Here is a 19608-nt window from a genome sequence, read left to right on the forward strand (position 1 = left end):
TCCTCATTCGATCAGGTTTCCAACATGAAATGTAGGAAATCCCCCGATTTAGTTGTGGATTGTGTTCTGACAGCTCATATCTACACTTTGGCATTCAGAGTATTTCCCCACACAAACAATCCTACATCTGATAATTAGGTGCTCAGGTCAACCTGCAATCTAGTATTAACAGTACTGTAATACCCTAATGTCTCTCTATAAAGACATTTCTGTGCAAACATTCAGAGTTCCAACCTGAGAAGCCAAGAATGCATCTCACTATACCCCTAGTACTGAAGGTTTTGCCCAGCCTACCAGTGAGAGATTCCCCCAGATCCAAGCCACTAGCAGTACCCAAGTAACTACAAGCAGCAACTCTGACAAGTTGTGTCTAATTTCTACAGCAGTTCCTACCTTTACTTTGGTCACGTGTCCCTTTAAAAATACAATGAAAGCCATAATCCCGTGCCTAAGAAAAACACACAGGAATGTCAATGAACTCCAGCTGAACTACCCCAACTGCAAAGGGTAGAGTCCACACAAACTGTACACTACAGATGAATACTGTCCAATACATGTCCAATATAATGTAAGCCACATATGCAATTTTAAATTTTCTAGAGGACACAGTGAATTTTAATATACATTTTATTCAATGCAATATAACAAAAAACTCCTATTTCAACATGTAAGCAATATTAAATATTAATGATATCTTTACACTCTTTTTTTTTCACATTAAGACTTTGAAATCCCATGTGTATTTTACATATATGATACATTTCAGTTCAGCCTGGCCACATTTCAAGTAGTAACCACATGCAGCTAGTGGATTCTGTGTTAGACAGTTTTGCTAGACTATACACCATCCAACAATTCTCAAGCCCTTTGGGCTTAGCATCCCGTTACAGTCTTAAAAATTACTGAAGACCCAAGAAAGCTTTTGCTCATGTGGGTTATATCAATCTGTATTTATCATATTAGAAATTAAAACAGATGGGGCACCTGGGTGGTGCAGCTGGTTAAGTGTCCAATTCTTGATTTCAGTAGAGGTCATGGTCTCAGGGTCGTGAGATCGAGTCCCACATTGGGATCTGTGCTCAGTGTGGGGTCTGCCTGTCCCTCTCCCCTGCTGCTGCCCCGCCCCATGCTTACATTCAAGCATACTTACACTCTCTCTCTAAAATAAAAAATTTTTAAAAGAAATTAAAACTGAGAATTTTTTTAATCTTTATTGATTTAAAATAAGAAACATTACTTGTCAACATAAATAACATTTTTATGAAAATAGCTGTTATTTTTCAAAACAAAAATCTAGAGAGAAAAATGGCAATGCTTTACATTTTTGCAAAGCTCTTTAATATTTGCCTTAGTCGAAGACTGCTAGATTCTCATAACTGTTTCTGCAGTAAATCTCCTGTGATATGTTGTTTGGGCCTAATGAACCATATGAACAAAATCTAGCCATATATGTGTGTGTATATATATATATATATATATATGGAAAGATGAAGACTATCTTAATAATCTTTTCAAATAATTACAGATATTCTTCTTTGCTATTACAGCAAAACATGACAATTAGTAGTTTCTTAAAGGTTAGTTATAATTTCTTGCACTGTTAAACTAAAATCCAATGGTCGACCTTGTACTATGTATTTGTAATATACTTCTGGAAAATATCAGTTCTCTAAGTTAAATCTTTCATTACACAATTTTTAAAAAGAAAATAATATTTGTTAACATTGTTAACATTATCATCTATCTCATCTATTATCATCTATCTCCTCAGAAAAACCTACGTAATGGGAGGCTGTCAACTTCACAACGGCAAATACAATTTTCCAAAATTCTAATTTTCTTTGAAAGCTCAAATTCCATCATTAATAACATCTGTCAGGTGTTTTCCTTGAAGTGACAGCCTCACTTAACAGAGAAAATGTCTGCGAAATACCCAAATCTAAATGAATCATAGTCTGTCAGTCATCCTTTCAAATAAAAATGGTGTTCCATGTGAAAAGCAACTGGTCTGGGACACAACTCAATCACCCACGTTCTTGTCCTCAGTTATACCACCGAACTTCATTATGCAGCAAGTGTTTTATGTACACTTCCCATTTCTTCGCACACTAAAAAGATGTGTACTTACAAATGGCCAATAAGAATATGAAAAGATGTTCAGTATCACTTATATTTAGGAAAATACAAATCAAAACTGCAATGATATACCACTTCACAAGCCTTAGAATCGGCTTTCATAAAATTTTTTTAAAACCTGAAAATATCAAGTTTTAGTGAGGATGGGAGAAATTGGAACCCTTGTGCATTGCTGGTGGGAATTTTTAAAAATGGAGCTACTATGGAAAACAGAATACAGTCCCTCAAAAAATTAAACACAGAAGTATCACATAAGCCAGCGATTCCACTTCTGGATATATACCAAGAAGAACTGAAAGCAGGGACTAAGATACCTGTGCGCTCATGTTCATAGCAACATTATTCACAATAGCCAAAAGGGAGAAACAACCGAAATGTGCCCACTGATGGATGCATAAACAATATGTGATATATACTTACAATGGAATATTATTCAGACTTAATGGGAAATTCTGATACAGGCTACAACATGGATGAACCTTATTTCTAAGTGAAATAAACCAGACACAAAAAGCCAAATATTGTGTGATTCTACTTATAAGATGTACTTAGAATACTCAAATTCATAGAGACAGAAAGTAAAATAGTGTTTATCACAGGCTGGGGAAAAAGGGATACGGGGAGCTAGTGGTTAATAGGCACTGAGTTTCAATTAGAGAAAACAAGAAAGTTCTGGAGATCAATAGTGGTGATGGTCACATAACAATGTGAATATGCTTAATGCCACTTAACTGTAAACTTAAAAATGGTTAAAATGATAAATTTTATATTACATATACTTTACCACAATCTAAAAAAAAAAAAAAAAAAGATGTACTCAAGGGTCTAAGATTGATATAATTTTTACAGCTGATTTATCAAGGATTTCTTAAGGGAAACTGGCTTTAAAAAAAAACAATAAAAAACAAAAAACTGAGCGCAAATGATGAGGAAGAATACAATGACTACTAATATTCAGTTTGGTGCAAACTGTCTTAATTTGTGGTAAAGTACTGTAAGTTTTACCACCACCACTATTGCTTTTGAACCATCAACACAAATGCCAATACAGTGTAAAAGGCAATTATGTCTCGGTAGTATCATGAAAATAATTTTGACCTGAAAGGTTTCCTCGAAAGGCCCTGAGGATCCTTTCCCCTGGGGCCCACAAACCATATTTTGAGAACCATTACTGAATCCTATTCTTTTAGAAAAGCCAATTAATGGCAGAAAAAAAGAGATACAAAAGATCACTTAGTTCTATTTTTGTTTTTATTTTAACTTTTAAGATGAGAGAAACAGAAGCAGCGAAAAAAGATGGCGCTCACCAGCTTTTTACCTGCACCTACTCAGCTATCTCAGGACCAGCTTGAGGCTGAAGAAAAAGCAAGATCCCAGAGATCACGACAGACCTCACTGGTTTCCTCCCGAAGAGAACCTCCCCCATACGGGTACCGGAAAGGCTGGCTACCTCGGTTATTAGAGGATTTTGGAGATGGAGGTGCTTTTCCAGAGATCCACGTGGCCCAGTATCCACTGGATATGGGGCGAAAGAAAAAAATGTCAAATGCACTGGTCATTCAGGTGGATGCTGAAGGAAAAATTAAATATGATGCAATTGCTCGGCAAGGACAGTCAAAAGACAAGGTCATTTATAACAAGTATACTGACCTGGTTCCCAAGGAAGTCATGAATGCAGATGACCCAGACCGGCAAAGACCTGATAAAGAAGCCATTAAAGAGATAACAGAAAAGACAAGGGTAGCCTTAGAAAAATCCGTATCACAGAAGGTTGCTGCAGCCATGCCAGTTCGAGCTGCTGATAAACTGGCTCCTGCTCAGTATATTCGATACACACCATCTCAACAAGGAGTGGCTTTCAACTCTGTAGCTCAACAGAGAGTTATTCGGATGGTGGAAATGCAGAAAGATCCAATGGAGCCTCCAAGGTTCAAGATTAATAAGAAAATTCCCCGAGGACCACCTTCTCCTCCTGCACCTGTCATGCATTCTCCTAGCTGAAAGATGACTGTGAAGGAGCAACAAGAATGGAAGATTCCTCCTTGTATTTCAAACTGGAAAAATGCAAAGGGGTATACAATTCCATTAGACAAATGTCTGGCTGCTGATGGAAGAGGCCTGCAGACTGTTCACATCAATGAGAACTTTGCCAAGCTGGCTGAAGCCCTCTATATTGCTGACTGGAAGGCTCGGGAAGCTGTCGAAATGCGTGCTCAAGTAGAGAGAAAGATGGCTCAAAAAGAAAAGGAGAAACATGAAGAGAAACTTAGAGAAATAGCCCAGAAAGCCAGGGAGAGAAGAGCTGGGATCAAAACCCACGCGGAAAAAGAAGATAGGGAGGCACGTGAGAGGGATGAAATCCAGCATGACAGGCGAAAAAAGAGACAGCACGACAGGAATCTTTCCAGGGCAGCTCCTGATAAGAGGTCAAAACTACAGAGAAATGAAAATCGAGGTATCAGTGAAGTCATTGCTCTTGGTGTGCCCAATCCTCAGACGTCCAATGAAGTTCAGTATGACCAAAGGCTTTTCAACCAATCCAAGGGTATGGACGGTGGTTTTGCAGGTGGAGAAGATGAAATTTACAACGTTTATGATCAAGCCTGGAGAAGTGGTAAAGATATGGCCCAGAACATTTACAGGCCCAGTAAAAATCTGGACAAGGACATGTATGGTGATGACCTAGAAGCCAGAATAAAGACCAACAGATTTGTTCCCGATAAGGAGTTTTCTGGGTCAGACCATAGGCAAAGAGGCCAAGAAGGGCCAGTTCAGTTTGAGGAAGATCCTTTTGGTTTGGACAAGTTTTTGGAAGAAGCCAAACAGCATTGTGGCTCTAAAAGACCCTCAGATAGCAGCCGCCCCAAGGAACATGAGCATGAAGGCAAGAAGAGGAGGAAGGAATAGATGCACCTCTCTTCAAAGTCAATGAACTTTTATCCATAACCCTAATGATGCAAGTCAGATGGGGAAACACTTTGTAAATGGCCAGGATAAAAACCAAATCTGGGTGTCAGACCCAGCACTACTTTTTATTATGGGAGTAAGGGGGGAGGGGATGGAAAATTCTTTGAACTATTTAGTTTTTTTTTTAGAGTGGGTTGTGTTTGTGCTTCTCCTACCTTTTGGCATTTATAGAACATACTGCCCCACACATAAAATTAAGACCACTTTCTTTTATGTGACATTAGTACTTTGGAGTTAATATTTTGTGTAAGAATGACTGCAGATGAATAAAGTTGCCCCAACCACAGCAAGTAGAAGGATGTTCACATCCTGGAACCGTCCTGCCAAATGACATTTGTCCCCATTACGCTGTTTTAATTTGGAGTGGGGAAAGTAAGCTCTTGCTTGCTGCAACTATTTGTTTCAAATAAAAACATTTAGACAAAAAAAAAAAAAAAAAAGATGAGAGAAACAAACTTACATGCTGAGCAGAAATGAGATATAGTAAGAATTAAAGAGCAAGCAGAAAACAGAAGAAAAATCAGATAATTGATAGAGAAAGAAACAGGGCAGATTAGATAAATCATGGACACAGCCTCTAAGGTTGGAAGTAAAAGAGAAACAGATATCAGAGGTAGGATGGGGTGGGGGGTATACTATGATATAAAAAAGCTCTAAGTCCTAAGGATGTCCTGTGTAGCATGGCAACTATAGTTAATACTGTATTCTATATTTGAAAGCTGCTAAAAGAGTAGATCTTAGAAGTTCACATCACAAGAAAAAAAATGTGTAACTATTTTAAAAATGAATTATGGATGTTAACCAGATTTATTGTGATCGTTTTGCAATTTATACAAATATGCAGTCGTTACATTGTACACCTGACACTAATGTTTATGTCAACTATATCTCAATTTTGTTAAAAAAAAAGCTCTCCTAAGGGCACCTGGGTGGCTCTGTCAGTTAAGCATCTGCCTTTGGCTTAGGATATGATCTCAGGGTCCTGAGACCAGGCCCCACACTGGGCTCCCTGCTCAGCGGAAGCCTACTGCCACTCTCCCCCCTGCTTGTGCTGATATTCTCTGTGTGTGTGTGTCAAATAAATAAATAAAATCTTTAAAAAAAATTAAAAAATAAAATAAAATATTTTTTAAAAAGCTCTCCTACTCAGAAAAATACAGACACTAGATATATGTTTCTTGATAATGATGGGAATAATTCCAGCATTTTATGAATAAGACTAAGAAACTTTCTTTTAATATTTTTAAATCATATATCAAGAACTAGTCTAACTTTTCACCTGTATGTGTATAAAAATATGCCACATGTATCATAGAAGCAATCTCATGTCATTTTTAAGAAAATTGTTTTATGATGCCATAGGCACTTATTTCTCCTGCAAACACTCAGAAGTTTAGTATTCCAGGTGTACGTCAAATGCATTTGTACCATGATCTAATACAATAAAAATCTGATGAAACCTGTTCCTTTGTATTACAAATACATGTAGCACAAATCTGTTAAATGAAATGCAAAAAGAGATTTGATATTACAGCACTAAGCCTTAAAGTTCCATAACCTTGAACTAGGAACTGAAGGAACAGAGGATAAGAATTCAGCTATTTTCTTCTTTTCGCTTTCTTTGTTTTTTATAGGAGGTCCTATACAGTACATTCAACTGAAGAAGCTAATGTGATTTTATGCTCTTACTTTACACTTCGCTAATACATTAATTTACGATGGAACCTTCCATTTACGGTTGAACATTTCTACACTGAGACAACAGACTCATTTGGGGGAAGCTGCAATTTTATTTGGGGGAAATTTTAAACTTTTAAACTTTGTAAAAAAAATTTTTTTAAACTTTGTAAAATTAATCCTGACATCATAAACAACTGCAGCACATGGTTTGATGGCCTTCAGAAAAAGCAAAGGGGGAAGGCTTTAACTCAGAAGTGGCTGGTAATACCTCCTTCCACCTCAGACTCTGCAGGCACCCATGAATACTCCAGCTGCCTCCTCCCCTAGTCCCTAAACCTGCTCTTAGTCCCCACTCCAATCACAAGCCAATGCCTGTACGTGCACAGGAGCCAATTCAGGAGGCCACATGTAGCGGAGAGTGCTAGGTTGAAGTCACGAGACCTAAATTCCTCCCTCCACAACCAACACTAACAGTGTGACTTCAGGATGCACTAGCATTTTTTTTTTAAGATTTTATTTATTTATTTGACAGAGAGAGACAGCCAGCAAGAGAGGGAACACAGCCAGGGGGAATGGGAGAGGAAGAAGCAGGCTCCTAGCAGAAGAGCCTGATGTGGGGCTCGATCCCAGAATGCTGGGATCACGCCCTGAGCCGAAGGCAGACGCTTAACTGCTGTGCCACCCAGGTGCCCCCGCCCCCCGCACTAGCATTTTAAATGAAAGACTGTTAGTCCAACAACACCTGTTGAAATAATATTTAAGAATATTTTCTGAAGGATTCTTGTACACCACTCACCACCTCCATCCCCACCTTTAGTCTTCCAAAAAGCAACAATCAATGAACTGACCCCACAATATCCATAATGGCCCATCATAACTTTTTAAAAATGCATGTAGCCTTTACTAAGAAAGACAGCTACTACTCTAAGGTGAGAACAAATCTGAACTTAAATCTGTAAATAGGAGTTTCTCATACTAGAAATTTATGGCCATAAGTTACATCCAACTTTGAACACTATGGATTCATACAGCACCTTGCAAACTCACTTCCAATATTTCTTAGAGACAGAGTAAAATCAGCAAAGTGACATACACACATACTTTTTTTAAAATCCATGGATTTGCAACATTTCTTAAGTTGCCACTTCAGTGAGCTGAAAAACGTAAAATCCCTAACAGCTAGCTTTAGTTGTTTTAAAAATATAGATCAATTTGGATTGAGATCCTTTGAATTTCTTCTTTGGATTATACAAACAATATTTTGCTAAAAGATAAAAAATTAACAGATTTAACAAACTAGTTAACTATTCACTAGGATTTGAACTAGTCTAGCTGGGAAGAAAATTTAAAAAAAAAAACCTCTTCAGATCTACATTATTGCTTACGACACCAGTTAACTAGCTTATAAACTTCTGTTATTGATCACAGAAGAGACCATTAGAGGCATATGCACAGAGAGCATATACACATCCTACTTCTGGAAAAATAACTCAAAACACATGTCCTACTGATCATGAGTCAGTGCCATCATTTTTTTTATACACAAAGAATAGACCATTAACATTCAGTAGGAGAGATTCTATTATGCAGGCCAGAGAATGAAAAAGTGGGTCATGGCCAGTGATGCATAATCCCACCCTCTAGTAAGAGTCCTGACAACATTCATTAAGTAAAATATATTACTATATTATGTGTAAGTCATTTTACTACAATATCTTAATGATTCCAGAATGAACAGTAAAATTTAGACTAACCACGCACAATCTCATTCAAAAGAGAATACTTAAATATGTAAAAAACTACAGCCAGCCCTAACAATCACCCAGTCATAAAAAATTAAGGAAAATAAACACAGCAATTAGGCAGGGGAAGTGGTGTGTTGGAAACCTCTCTTCCAGAAATGCAAAGAAGGAATAGAAGAATGTTGGGGGTGATAATGATTAGTTATTAACAAAACTGCATAAAGACTTGGTTTGCTACCTCTGATCTGTTATGCCAGGATTACAAATTCCCTAATCCATATGAAAAATGAAGGTCTCTCTACTGAGAAAATCACCTCGAATATAAGACACACTAGTTAGAGGTGTCCCCCAAGGTAATAATCAAGTATTTTCTTCCCCAGGGCAGTAAGGACATAAGACCTTCCTCCTAATCTCTCATACTCTTAGATACCCGTTGTCCCATTAAGCCTTGCTAACTATCAACCACTCATGAGAAAGCCATAGCCAGTTGAGCATTTCCAATATTGTTACCTTAAGATTAGGTATTCAGAGCACATACTTAAGGCCTGCCTGCCCTCTCTGTCCCATAGTAGTGGCTTTCTTTAAAGATGACATGGGAACACAGGTTAGAACACTGTTGAGAGGCACACCTAGTAAGAAGAGCAATGTAGTACCCACAAAACAAAGACGTACTATTTGTGTAATCACTACAGAAAAGAAACATGCCAGGAATCCAGAAACAAATCTGGTAGTATTTTTTTCATTCACCTAGATAATGCCGTACCTACATTATCATCAAATATCTCTATCTACTTATTTTAGTTTCTGTAAAAGGACATAACTTGAAAAATGGGGCCAACCTACTCCTAAACATCAACCGAACAGTTGGGTATGTCAAATATGGTGGTTATCCAATTGTTTTATAGTAAATGTTTACAAGCCTTCTGGCTGCTTTTCAATTCGAAAATTCAATCTCTTACAAATGTACTGAATACCTATACCTATCATGAGTACAGCACTGTAAGAGATAAGAGTTAAGATGAGGGGCGCCTGGGTGGCACAGCGGTTAGGCGTCTGCCTTCGGCTCAGGGCGTGATCCCGGCGTTGTGGGATCGAGTCCCACATCGGGCTCCTCTGCTATGAGCCTGCTTCTTCCTCTCCCACTCCCCCTGCTTGTGTTCCCTCTCTCGCTGGCTGTCTCTGTCTCTGTCAAATAAATAAATAAAATCTTTTAAAAAAAAAAAAAAGAGTTAAGATGAATACAAGCCAAATCTTAAAGGAACTTTTAACCTTGCAGTAGAAGAAATTTTTATTACACATTTTCTTAGAATACAACAAAGCTGTGTAAAATAAGTGCAATATGAGCAACAGTTACTACACAGAGCCTCAGAGGAAGGCATCATTACACTCATTTGGTTGCAAATAAGGGTTTCATAGAAAAATAAAGATTGCAAGAAAGTAACTGTTATTTTAAACGTATCCTACAAGATACATTTAAACAGAGTGGGGGAGGCAGGCGTCTGCATTCTAGGCAATGTAACAACATAAGCTGAAAAACAGGAACAAAAAGGCAAGAGCAAAGTACAGGAAATGTCAAGTACATGTACAGTAACACACACCTAGGGTTAGAGTGAGAGAGGGATTAAGACCGGTGTGGAGTTAGGGTCACACTGCAGAGGGCCTTGAATCCCAGAGTGATAAGTTTGCACTTTACTTAGTTAGGCAAATGATCAGAAGTCCATTTCAGGAAGAAAAACTGGAAGGAATAAAAGAGTTGATTTGGTGAGTAAAGAGCCTAAACGGGGAAGAACAGTCTGCATAAGAACGTAATTCTGTAAGAGGTACTAAGGACCCAAACTAGAGCTGACCACACTGGAAACAAAAAGTAGCTGACTCTTCACACATTATCATGGGTAAACTTTCTATCCACAAACTAAGAGAAAGTACTGTCATAACCCTTCCTTATACATTCTTTCCAAATAAAAACTTGAAAAACACGAAAATTTCTTTACTTCCAGATAGCCTCCAAAATATGAGTAACTTGGAGAACACAAACATTAAAATGACAAAAGAATCCATTAAGGTGGCATATCCTTTGAAAGGAAATAGTACTCCAAAATGCCACAGGATTTTATTTGAGCACCTATCCCCTTATCTTAAAGGGTATTCAATAAGGCAACTTCCTAGAAAAGACTTTTTCACAATGAATAAGAAATAATTTTACACTGCAGGATAAAAAAATAAATTGCTAATCTATACTGAAGCTTGTCAAAGAACTCAAATACATGAGTATCAAACACAATCCTTTCATTATGGTCTCAATCCTAAAACTGTTCATCTTTATCCCTCCTTTCCCATGCTCCTCTCTTATCAGAGCAGCAGTTAAGAATCCATTACATAAACAGAATCAGAGAATGCTAAAATGGAAAAAGATGTTACAGATCCATCTTTATCCACTTCATTTTTTTCTTTAGGAAAGTGAAATCAAAATGTCACAATGCAAGTTAGTAGCGTAACAGAATATCAGCTGGCCCAGCTCCAAGTTTTGCCTTTTTAACAGTTGCCTCCAAGAAGGCACTGTTTCGAAGATTTAACGAAAGGTTAAAATAGGCAAATTAGTAGCAACAACTGCTTCATATTTTAAAATAATATTCACTGCAAAATGCCTCTCTAAAGGCTACATCCCAAACTATGCTCTTAAACTTTACTGGAATTCTACAAGGCAAGGACAAACCAAAAATTCCAAAAAGAAAGTATCTCTGTGTAAAAGCCCAACAACCACTTTCCTGCAGAGAGACATGAAACGGTTAGCAGAAATGTGCTGACTGATCTCATTTGTAAAGATGATACACGCAGACAAGAGAATCTCCAAATTAACTAAGTGCCCAACTATTTAAAACAGTTCAGTCATTAACCACTCAACTTTCCAACTCAGTTCCCTAAAAATAGTAGGCTTGTGGGTAGACAAATGGTTCACCAGATGGATGCAGGATAAAACCAAAGAATAAACAGTCTCAACTCCTTGTGATGATGAAACCTTTCTGTAGCTTTGAAATCACCATTCAGGACTCTTTTAATTTCAGAATTCCAAGTCAAGCCTTTAATCATTTTTGATAGCTACCAAATAGATTCTAACAAATGTTAATGTTCTACTTCAAGTTTTGACCCAAAAAAGGGGGGGGGGAGGAGTGAAAGAGAACCAAGATAATGTACAAGATTAGTAAAGAACACTAAAGGTCTAGAATCAATGTAAGTACAAACAACAGCTCCACCTTCTAGTATGTTCCATAATATAAACAACATCAGTGACCTTTTCTATTTTTCCCTCCTGCAGACCCCACAATGGAAAGATGCTAACAAGTCTTAATTTATTTCTATTATTTTTAAAATAATTAAACACAACCTTTCCAAAGTGCTCAGCATGAGAAAGTCAGTATTAACCAAACAAAGCTGACTATAGCTAAAAGCAAAGAAATTTGATGTTAGAGCAATTTAGCTCTTTTTTTGGAGATAAATGAATAATTTCCACTACACCTTTTTTCAAAATATTGAAAATCAGGAATTGCTTTAGTGCACTTGAATAAAAATGCCACCTCTAGAGAAAACGTAACACCAGACAATCAAAACTACAACCAAAGAACTATCCCTACAATGATAACATATCACAAAAGCGAAGCATGTGTTAGTAAGAGTCTATGCAATGTCCTTTGCTACAAATTACTTACATTTGATTGTCAAAGTGTATGCTGCTATCAAGGTAAAAATTCTATACAGCTGACTGAAACTTAAAAATTATATATGGCTAAAATTATAGATGGCTAAATGCCATATAATAATTATCTAATTAAAATGATTCAAATTTTTTACGAACATAAATGTGATACTTAATTCAGGATAAATGTAATATCTACTCTACAAGCAAATTATTACAGCAGATTTCACTGAAAGCTGATAACCAAATCTGAACCTAAAATTGGCCCATATTTATTGAAAGCCTTGGCATGCAGTTAGGAACTGTCATACATTATCTTCTTAATATAACACATTACCTATTAATCTTCATAATAAATATTAACTCCATCTTATAAAAAAGGAAACAATGTTTCCTGAGAGTTTAATTCAACCAAAACAACAACGAAAAAAAATTGCTGGACAGAAACTAAGGATACAGAGATAAATAAGACCCTGCCCTCGAAAAGCTCATTGTCAAAATCAATTGTACAATATAAAACAATTTCATAATTTCATGACAATATAAAACAATTTCATAATTGCATGTAACGATACTTTCCTTCTTTAAATTCAGCCATCTTTGCAAAGTAAAGAAAAATATGTCCATAGAGAAAGATAACTATAAGGGGACATCCAGCTTACTCTTTCTTTGCTGTTTCAAGGCGGCTAACTGAAATGACCCTTCGCCTTAAACAAACTCTGTCTTCAAAAGTTTTATCTTCACCTGTATGGAATTGTTGAATCACTATACCGTACACCTGAAATTAATATAACATTATATGTTAACTATGTTGCAATTAAAAATGAAAAAATAAATCCCACATAAAAAAAAAAAAGAGGTACATCTTATGCTACCATGATGCTGACTCCTCCTGTTTCTAGGTTTTTGTTTTGTTTTGTTTTTAAGATTTTATTTATTTGAGAGAGACTGAGAGAACACAGCCACGGGGAGGGGCAGAAGGAGAGGGAGAAGCAGGCTCCCAGCTGAGCAGAGAGCCTGATGAGGGGCTTGATCCCAGGAACCCGGGATCATGACCTGAAGCGAAGGCAGACAAGACACTTAACTGACTGAGCCACCCAAGCGCCCGTGTTTCTAGTTTTACTGATGAATAAAGGTGCCATAAACATGCATGTGCAGGTTTAAAAAAAAAAGTATGTCTTCACCAAAGTAGAAATTCAGGGTCCCTTGACCTAAGCAGAAGACCTCTGATGGGACAAGAACTGAAGAGCCCTCCCTTGGTGCTTTCCAATTTGCAAATTAGGTCTTAAATTCTATTGAAGAACCTCATCTGTGTTCATTTAAGAAAAAAAAAAAAAAAAGTCAAAAATCATTTCCTTTGAATGTGAATGTCCATGATATGACAAGGCAATCTGTGTGATTCAAAAAGCAATTAATAGAGAGTACTTCTAGCCTCAAGAATTTTACTATCTGCTAAAGGAAATGAGACAGGAACAATAACCACCTTAGTATTTCCACGTGCTTACATAATTCTATCTCAAGAAAAAGATTAAATGTGATAAGGGGGAAATGGCAAATAAATAGCTACAAATGTCCACAGGAAGAAGGGCGTGATCATAACTAGCAGCTAGGATTACACAGGCAAAGGTAGTGATAGGTAAATACAACTTTCAGTCACAGAACAAGAGGGAATGAAGCACACTGTGACAAGCAGAGTATTATCAGGAAATGGCCAGAGCTAAGATTTAAAAGGTAGGTTAAGAACTAAGCATGGGGGAGGGGGGGCACCTGGCTGGCTCAGTCCATGGAGCATGTGACTCTCGATCTTGGGGTTGTGAGTTCAAGCCCCAAATTGGGTGTAGAGATTGCTTAAAAATAAAATCTGGAAATAAAAAAAAAGAACTAAACATAAATAATTGTGAGCGCGTGGCCAAAATATGTGATCAAGATGACTTCTCAGGCAACACAATTCACTTCCTCCTTTTCAAAGCATCATATTCTCCTGGTATTCTTCTTACCTCTCTGGCAGCTCCTTTTTACTCTAAATCAGTGGTTCTCAAGGTAAGGTTTCTGGACCAGCAGCATCAGCATCATTAAGTTGTTAGAAATGAACATTATGGGACTTACCCAGATATGGAATCGAACCTTGGGGGTCAAGCTCAGCAATCTCTGGCTTACCAAGCCCTCCAAAGGATTCTGATGAACACTAATGTTTAAGACCAATGTTCTACCAGAGTCCTTCAGTGAGAGCCTTCTCATTCTATACTGTCTCCCTACATTATCCTCTCCCATGGCTTTCAAGAACAGCCAAATGTTCCCTTACCAAAAATACCTATCTCTAAGCCCAGACACCCTTGCTAAGTACCAGACCACATACTCAGCTTCCCACTTGATGCTTATTTCCTCCCAGATATTTCAACTAAACATGTCTGGAACTCCTGGATAGCCTCCTAACTCCCCCCAACCCCGCCACGCCAAAAAAATCTGTTCCTTCTCTACTCTTCCCCATCTCAGCAAATGGTACCTCCAACCCAAGAACTGCATAAGCAAGTCATTCTTCACAGTTCCTACAATATCCTCCCCCAATCCAATCCATCACCAGGTCTTCCCATTTAAGCATTATAACATTAGCCTCCATTCCCACCGCCACCATCTTAACTAATCATCTAATCTGTATACCTCTCAACCAGTCTCTATATAGCAATCACCATGATCTTGTAAAAATACAAATCAGAGCATATAACTGCCCTAATCCTTCAGTAGCTTCCCATTGCATTTTCAGATAAAATCCGGAATCCTAAAGTCCTGGATCCTGGTCACCTTTCCAACATCATCTTGGGTCCTTCCTCCAAGTGATTCAATCATTATAGTCCCCAGCTCTGGGCATAGCTCAGTTCTGAAACTTCCTCACATAGAGACTTCTCTCTTCATAACATACTCCACACCACCCCCACCTTCACAACTCTGCCTTTACCTAATTTTTCTCATACTTCAGATTTCTGGTAAAATATCAAAAAAGGTCTTCCTTGACCCTTCAATATAAACTGAATCAGTTATTCTCTCATTAAACCCTCTGCTTTCTTTGCATGACAATTATCATCTAGACTGCCTCTAGATTGTAAATTCCATAAGGACAAAGAAATATCTGTTTTGTTCTCCACTGTATGAATAGTACCTACTACAGAGCCTGGCACGCAAAAGGCATTTAATAAACAGTTATGGAGTAGCAACGATTGTCAATATTTTTGTTAAATCCTCCCCTTCTGCTTTTTCTGTTCTCTCTCAGAAACTTTAACTTATAAGTTACTGGATAGCCACAGATAATTTCTGCAAATGAAAGAGCATATTTAAATCCATCATTTTCAGATTAATTTATATGGTAAAATCAAATGTACATTACTACCTTCCTGTAAAATTAACAGTGAGAAGTGGTTAACACTTAGCCTAAATTAACCTAATCTAAGCCATTAACTCTGAGAGAGCTACTGAGCTCCTTCTACAGAACTCTGTAGTAAATTCCTGGCCTCCCAATTACCTGTACTGACAGTACCAACAACCTCCATGCCTATGACAGAAAGTCTTATCCTTACCCATGCAATCATATTCAAAACACCATTCCTATCCAGCCCCCAGAACCTCATAATTAGATTACCTCAACAAATTATGGATAGTGTCCCGGTCTCCTAGTTCCCCATTTATTTAAGCACTTTGTACCAAACACATTTAGAACGCTGAGAACCAAACACATTGGGAACCAACTTCTTCCCATTATCAATCAATATTAAATCCTCTAACTAGCACTGAAGGCTTATGGAGGCATGTGACCAATGATGAATTATATACACTTGACAATTTGACACCATTTCAAGCTAAAATTTAAATATGGCTCTATCTGATTTCTTTAGCCCCAAATTGGATTTGGTTAGCAGGCACTCCTGAAACTAAACTGTTTTTGAAGGGAAAAAAAAAAAAGGAATGAAAATGCTCCAAAATATTAGTCCTCTAAACTCTGAGCAGGAATTAAAAAGGTGCAAGGTGTAATAAGCATTTCCAAACACACACATACTTCACTACAGACTATGATACAAAGTGTGTATTTCAGAGAAGAAACTGCTCCAACAGTTTAAACATACAACATAAGTATATCTCTGAGAATCTGTTTCTTTAATTATATAATAAATATTATGTATATATATACACGTGACCTTATAATATTTACACTCATAAATATCACGCATGTATATGTATACATACATACATACATACATACATACGTAGTTGATTGTCATTGTTTTGGGATTCCATATTTGTAAATTCACATAGTCACTAAAATTTATCTGTATTCCCAAAATCAATACAATGGCATTTTCATGATCATTTGCAGACATGAGCATAGTGCTGAAAATTTTGAGCAGGCCAGCTGGAGTCAACAAGATACCGTTCTGCCTTGTTTATAAAAAAGGGCCCTTTTTGAAGTCTGTTTAGTGCTATGTTTTTCTCATTTTTGTGTTTTATTGATTTTATCGTTTAAAATGACCCCAAGCATAGTGCCAAAGTGTCAGCTAGTATTCCTAAGCTCAAGAAGGCTGTGATGTCCCTTACACAGAAAATAATGTCTTTTAGATAAACTTTATTTAGACGTGAGTTAAGCACTGTTAGCCATAAATTGTTTTAATGAGTCAACAATAATATTAAATAAGATCTTTAAACAGAAACCCACATAAAACAGGTAATATATTGACTGGTTGACAAAAATGCTGTGAACAGGGACTTGCAGGATCTTACACCTGCATTTCTCAAGGGCAATGGATCAGTACTTACTCACTGTTCAGTGACTTTACAAAACATAACTACTCCGAACAATCAGAATCAAATATGTAAATATAAATATACTTAGAGAAAGAGAAGGAGATAGTAAATGAGACAGAATATGAGACAGGGAGAAAGAATAGCAGATTTATTGAAGACTTAAAGACACTGCAGAGGTCATTCTGAACAAGATGCCTATGTTTGCAGTAGCATGGCAAAAAACACCCAGGGCACAGCACCCACAGTCTTGGCCCTGTTTAAACAACAAGGACCCAAGGCAAAAAAAAAAAGTAAAACCTATCAAGTTTGTTTTTTGGTCTTTGTTTCTACCCCCTTATCCCACTAAATGGTACGTGTACCTCTGCCCAATTCAGGTATTCTAAACTCTAATGCCTTTTCCCACCTAATCTTATAATCCAGCAAATGTATCTATCAATTATTGAATGACCATTCTTGAGTGTGAACCAGACTTTGCACTTAAACATCTTGTCTAAATTGTCTAAATTATTTGGAAAAGAAAGGATATTAAGCATTTGAAGTAAGAAGAAACTGTCAGGATCAAAAAGTAAACTGAATATAGGTAATTTCAGTTGTGTGTGTGAAGAGAAAAGAAATACACAAGGGAAGAAAGTCTCACCTCCCCTCCAGAGAAGACTAAATAAAGTCTAGTCCAAGAGTTGGAGTGCTGGGTGGGGAAGTCCTACCTTCCAAAACAGTTTCTTCAGCTCCTGCTTGCAGCTGATTATGGATTTTCCCAAGAAAAATGACAAAATTTATAGCAAAAGCTAGAACACTCCAACAGTGACATTAGTCCTTAATTTCTTTTTAATTTTTTGTGGTTGAATGAGCACCCCCCCTTTGAAATCCTCCATTTTTATTTTCATTTTCCAAAATTACTTAATTTTTCTTGAAAATGACTTGCTTAGTGTAACGATAGGATATGCTTGGAGCAGTGATAGAAGCCACAAATCCAAAGTGTAGTTTGATGAAACGTCAATGTTTTCTTTCTACTAAATTAAAAACCCATCTGGGATTTTGTGAAATGAAGTGAGTGTAATACTATTCAAGCCACACTTCAATTAGTTACTACAATTCAAATAAGTACAGCATGTGAGTTAACAATCTAACATTTGAAATCCACGTATAACAAAGAGCTAGGAAATTTTACAGCACAGTACACCTGTCTATCAAAACCAATCACCATATATTCCAATTCTTTGAGGAGCTAAGGATCCTTCTCCCACCTCTCCAAGGTCTGGCTAGGCTCATTACGAGGGACAATGGCTTGTAAAACAATGACACCCATCCCTGAATAATTCAAGATTTCTTTTTCTTTAAATATTTCATAGACAAAAACCTTCAGATTCTTCTTTTGCACTAATGTGCTATTGTTTAAGGCATTTCAAAAAACATAAGTGGAATCTCTCAGTCTACTGTGTCCAAACCACATCAATGCCTGACTTTCAGAGAACCAAAACTACTCTCTTTAATTTCTTTTCTCTTAACCTTGGAACTTAAAAGGGCCATTTATCAACAAATAATTTCTCATGAATTTTTAAAAGTATTTATTTTGTAATACTCTGCAATTAAAAGCTCAAAGATCAAATGAAGCATGCAATAAATGAGAGAATATATTTTCTACAAGCCAATTACATGAAATAAAAAACTAAAGTGCAGGATCTTGTTTTTTAAATGGAGTAAGCGTTCTTGTAAACAGACTTGCAACTGCTGACATAGCCTGGTAATGATAATGACGGACCGAACGCACAACTTCGCAAGTGAAAGTTAACCTGCTTTCTTAGCACCTTTAAAAGCACCAAAGAGACATATCGAAAGGGTATGAATAGCACCTTGTCTGATGAAGAGTCTAAAAAACAAAGATAAATGGACTTCAAGTTTACTTGCTCCTCCAAAGCAACCTATTAACTGAATTTGGGGCAAAGTAACCCCTCCAACACATGCACAACCGCACGCATAGAAATAAACTGGTTTTCCAACTGATGACCGAGTAGGCGCAAACCCTGCTCGACTTCGGGGACTTCAAGGTCCTGTACCCTGCAGCGCGGGTGGAGACTCGGAGGTAGAGGCCAACGCACTACAGCCGCCTGAGCCACAGCCGGCAGAGCAGAGCCTAGATCCTGCACGATCTGACCCTCTAATGAGTCACTGGTCCAATCATGACACCACATCACTCGCCAGGACGTTTTCTACTTATTTCCTCGCGTCAAGGAGGACTGAAAATGACTTAAAACTCAGTAATGAAAGAACTGCGCACCGGTCAGAGCTGCCAGCGGCGAGAAAAGCCGGCTTAACAGCGAAAAACCCGAGCAACTCTTCAAGAGCCCCCGCCGGCACAGCAAAGGAGGCAGAAGCGGGAAGAAGAGTAAGCCGAGAGGGCGAGGAAAGAAGCGGGCGAGGATCCGGAGAGCCACCGCCACACCCCAGCCCTCCCTCACCTGCCTGCCCGAGTCTCCCCAGGCGCCCGTACCTTCCGCCAGCGACTCCTCCAGGGTGACCTGGTAGCGGCCGACAGCGAACACCCGGACCCCCACGGACGAGCTGCCAGAGCTGGAGCCGGCCCCGGCCCCGCCGGCCGCGCCACCC

General features: G+C 37.8%; 2 protein-coding genes across 2 annotated transcripts in view; one reads left to right on the top strand and one right to left on the bottom strand.

Moving 5' to 3' along the window:
- The window catches only part of BMP2K (BMP2 inducible kinase), a 126800-nt gene extending 107198 nt beyond the window's left edge, over window positions 1-19602 (bottom strand). Inside the window, exon 1 of the mRNA XM_034671639.1 lies at window positions 19493-19602. The gene's annotated coding sequence lies outside the window, so the exon portion shown is untranslated. The remainder of the gene's footprint in view (window positions 1-19492) is intronic.
- LOC100469649 (SNW domain-containing protein 1-like) lies at window positions 3433-5043 on the top strand. Its single transcript, XM_034671640.1, is given in 1 exon segment — window positions 3433-5043. A coding segment is annotated over 1 exon segment (1611 nt).
- Window positions 19603-19608: the final 6 nt, after the last annotated feature.

This window comes from Ailuropoda melanoleuca, chromosome 11 (genome assembly GCF_002007445.2).
Source record: "Ailuropoda melanoleuca isolate Jingjing chromosome 11, ASM200744v2, whole genome shotgun sequence".
Lineage (NCBI taxonomy): Eukaryota > Metazoa > Chordata > Mammalia > Carnivora > Ursidae > Ailuropoda > Ailuropoda melanoleuca.